The 4,269-nt window shown below is 38.3% G+C and overlaps 1 protein-coding gene across 1 annotated transcript in view; it reads right to left on the bottom strand.

Annotated features, from left to right (window-relative positions):
• The window catches only part of NR6A1 (nuclear receptor subfamily 6 group A member 1), a 358,349-nt gene that overhangs the window by 29,033 nt on the left and 325,047 nt on the right, over positions 1 to 4,269 (bottom strand). The window contains exon 4 of the mRNA XM_007956388.2: positions 1,641 to 1,696. Coding sequence (XP_007954579.1) covers positions 1,641 to 1,696 — 56 coding nt within the window. The remainder of the gene's footprint in view (positions 1 to 1,640; positions 1,697 to 4,269) is intronic.

The following is a 4,269-nucleotide window of genomic DNA, read 5'->3' as shown; positions in this document are numbered from 1 at the left end:
TAAAAAAAAAAAAAAAAAAGAACTTGTAGATCATAGCTCTCTCTTCCTAATACACTACCCATAAATACTGAAAGACTAAAGGAAAAGTATATGGCCCAGCATCAAAATATCAAAGGCAATGACAGATGAAATATTAGCTCTGTCAATCTTGGAGAGAACATACAGTCTGCAAAGGTAAGGTGCTAAAGATCCCTAAGCATTGCAAAAGAGCCTCACAAGGTACCTAAAAACATTAGGTACTACCTACTGAGAAAACTGTTCATTGAGGAAAATGTTGAAGAATTCTTCCTAATAGATAAACTTTCTACTGCATCTAAATATAAAAAGAATGAATATAGTAGAGTTAGAAGTTTTACACATACATGCACATACACATACACAGAGTATATAAATTTTACCTATTAAATAAATTTCAAATCTATTTCCTCCTCCCAACCTGCACTGTCACTGCCCTAGTTGAAACCACTATTTTTTCTCTTATCTAGACTTATGCAAAATCTTTTAACTGATGTCTCTCTGTGCCAAGCAATCACTTAACTTGTGCACCGATTAAACTTTTGCATCACCCTCACATTGCTCCTTACAAATAATTTTTACTGTTAGAATGATGTTTCTAAAATGCAAAACTTACCATGTTCCCTTTCCTACCTGTAATTTTTTACTGGTTGCCTCTTGGTCTTATAATCTTAAGGCATGGTCCCTATCCACTTGAGGATCTAATTCCCTATTCTCACAAAGTTGTTCTTCTGTTGGCAAGTAAGCACAAGTGGTATAAGCTGGCTCCACAGAGGCTTTACCTCAGGGGCTATAATCAAAGATGGTTGAAGGCCGCTCTTTAGAGGACCAGTTCCAAATTCAAGGACTCTGCCTTATCTCCTGTCACTCCAGCAAATACATCCAATGTTTCAGCCTTACTGAACTCTTGTCATTCCTCAAAGGTTCATCTTTGGGGCCTTCGCACAGTCTGCTTAAAGGGAATAAAAATAGCTTGGCTCCCCACTCTTCTCAACATAGCTAATGCCTCCTCCTCCTTTGAGTTTCAGTTCAAACTTCACCTTCTCTAGAAATCAATCTCCAAGTATCTCTAGTTCCCAACCATGGCTCCAGCCAAGAGGCCCTTTTCCTGGGTACTGCCCTGGGCATCCTGTGCTCTTACTGTACTATGATGCATGTTCCGTATCTGTCTCGTCCACTTGACTGAGTTCCTAGGGTCAGGGCCTAGCGTAGAGTAGGTACTCCATAAATGTTTGTGAGATTGAATGGGTATTGCCCATAAATAAGGCAATGAACTTTCTGCTGATAGTTCTCTTACGATTTCTGTCAGGCTAAGTTATATATAATCTTAAGGGACTGACATGAAAAAATCCTCTAGGTGGTTCAGAACCAAAATTAGGCCCACTGCCTATGAAATCCTTAAGAAGGGTTGAAAGATATCTTTAATCATTTTCCTTTATATTTAAGATTTTCAAAGCACTTTCATATTCAGGCTCTAAAAAGGATGCTTATAAGCAATTCTGCAGGAATGAAAGTAAAGATGGCTGCCCTAGCAGCAGATGAGAGGATCAAAGTAAGTAGCTACAGGAGCATCTGCAGTCCTACACTTCTGGGATAGACCACAGAGGGTGAGGTCAACAGCTTACCTGAACTGGTCCTATGCTCTTGTTTCGGCCTCCAGGCATGCCATCTTCTCTGATTGCTGGAAGTAAACACAAGACAGTCAGAAGCATGCCCACAGGAGTCTAGGCACAAAAAGGGAATTAACTTTTTTTGCCAAAGATACAAAGCAATAATTGGTGAAGCCAAGATTAAAACACAGGTCTTTCTAGATGCAAAGCTCATACTCTTTCCATTATTCCAGGTTATCTCACAGACAGCAGATAATTTTGGGCCCCCAAGACACTGAGTATATATTATAAGGACTATATACATTCAATGTATTCAACAAAGATGATAGTGTTATTGACTAGTCCCATAGTTACCAATATCTCACCAAGATGATAAAGGTTTGGGTAGATTTGAGGGATAGCACAGATAATACTTCTGTTTTTTTTAAAAAATCTTTTTATTCCCAGCTCTTATACATTAATTCTAATGGATATTAGAAAATACAGATTTTCCATTCAATGAGGCAGTAAAAAAATTCTCTTTGAAAATTAACTTTGATATTATGTCCAGATGCCATGAAAGTACCTGAAGGGTGGGAAACAATACAATGAGTCACAGTGCCTCTGTTAAAACAACAATTTGTTTTACTTTTTACTCAGAAAGGGATAAGTGCAGGAGATCCTGGATCAAAAAAATCCAGGATCCTTTGATCAAAAATTAAAAATAAATAAATAAATAAAGACCACCAGGTTCATTGGTCTGATAGAGCCCGATTCTGAGACTATAGCCCCCAGTTACCCTTCAGGCCTGGAATTGAACTCACTCCCACGGCTTTCAGCCAAACAACAGACCGGCATATGTGGTAAACATTTACATTAGGTAGATACATTCCTTAGAAAGATCACTCATGGGAGAAAAGAAGGGCAGTAGTTGCACAGGAAGATAGCTAAGAGGGCAGGAATGCACAGGAAAGAAGGACACAGAGAAGAGGTAACTATAGGGAGGAAGTGGGAAGAGAGCTGTTTCACTGTGGGGAATTGTAGTCAAAGTCATAAAACAAAAGGTGTATGAACTGCTGTATGGAAAATAAATTTGCTCTGTAAACTTTTACCCAAATCACATTTTTTTTAATTGGATATTTTAAAGCTTATAATATACTCACATATGTGTCATCTCATTTGATACTTAACAACCTTAGACCAAAAAACCCCAAACCCACTGCCATCAAGTTGATTCCGACTCATAATGACCCACACTGGGTTTCTAAGGCTGTAAATCTTTATGGAAGTAGATTGCTCCATCTTCCTTCTGCAGAGTAGTGGATTTGAATCGTCAACCTTCTGGTTAGCAGTCGAATGAACGCCTTAGGCACTGTGCCACCAGAGCTCTTTAACAACCTTAGAAGGTGTACATTATCATATGCATTTGAGAAATGAGGAAATGGAAGCTCAAAGATATAGAGAGATATGCTCAAGTTCACAGAAGAACTAATAGAACTGGGATTTCAGTTTAGGGCTTTTGATTCTAAACATGTTTTCAAAGTTATTTAGGTCAGCTCCTTTCTTCACCATTCCCTTCAGTGTGGTTATGTGATTCATTTGTAATACCAGTTAGATCTGTCAGCCTGCATTCCATTTTTCTCCCATCCTACTTGTTGTTTAAAATTTACATACAGTAAGATCTACTTACTGTAAGTTTAAAAAATTACATACAATAAGTAAATCTTATTGTGTATAAATTTTTTAAAAATTTACTTTTTATGGTATATAGTCCTATGAGTTCTGACAAACACATAAAATTGTGTGTCTACCACCACATACAGAACCATTCTACCACTCCCCAAATCCATGGTAGCTGCAATTTTAATCCTGGTTTCTCAGCAGCAACCAGAAGATGGCAGGGTTTCTCTCTGAGAGAGGCTAAACTCACCAATAAACAGAGCCAGCCAGCTGTGTTTGCAAAGGAACATAGAGGCCAAGGTACCCAACACTTTACTCCATGTAGCATCTTCTGACTTTGGCTAGTAGCTTCAGAATTTCTCTTTCTAACTGAATAAGCAGAATGATTCACTAGAGAGTAGTTGAGAAGGCCACCCATAAATATGTTTTGATAAAATACTTAGGGTGAGGGTGGGCAGATGACAACTGACTTTACCTTCAAGACGATAAAACCCCAAACCAAACTCACCGCCATTGAGCTGATTCAGATTCATAGGGACCCCTCCTTGGGTTTCTGAGGCCATATCTCCAAGGAAGTAGACTGCTGAACTTTCCTTCTGAGGAGTGGCTGGTGGGTTTGAACCACCAGCCTTCTGGTTAGCAGTCAAATGCCTTAAGCACTACACTGCAGAGCTCTAACTGCCTTAATATGGTATTTATCATCCAGTAAACATAAAACATTCCAACATGCAAATAACTGTTACATGGCAGATATGTAAATAGTGTACTGCCCATGTAGTAAGATACAAGCTCTGACTGGTCAATGACAAATTATAATAATGATTAACTGTCAATACAATTATCACTTAACTAACTACTGGTAAGTCATTTTACCTTCTTAAGCCTCATCTGTAAGAATACCAGAAAGATGTTTACTTGTGTTTTATTGACTATGCAAAGGCATTTGATTGTGTGGATCATGACAAATTATGGATAACATTCAGAA

This window comes from Orycteropus afer, unplaced genomic scaffold (assembly GCF_000298275.1).
Source record: "Orycteropus afer afer isolate SDZICR_OR568_19922 unplaced genomic scaffold, OryAfe1.0 scaffold00611, whole genome shotgun sequence".
Lineage (NCBI taxonomy): Eukaryota > Metazoa > Chordata > Mammalia > Tubulidentata > Orycteropodidae > Orycteropus > Orycteropus afer.
The sequence above is the reverse complement of the archived record's forward strand: the minus strand, read 5'-3'. Positions and strand labels throughout refer to the sequence as shown.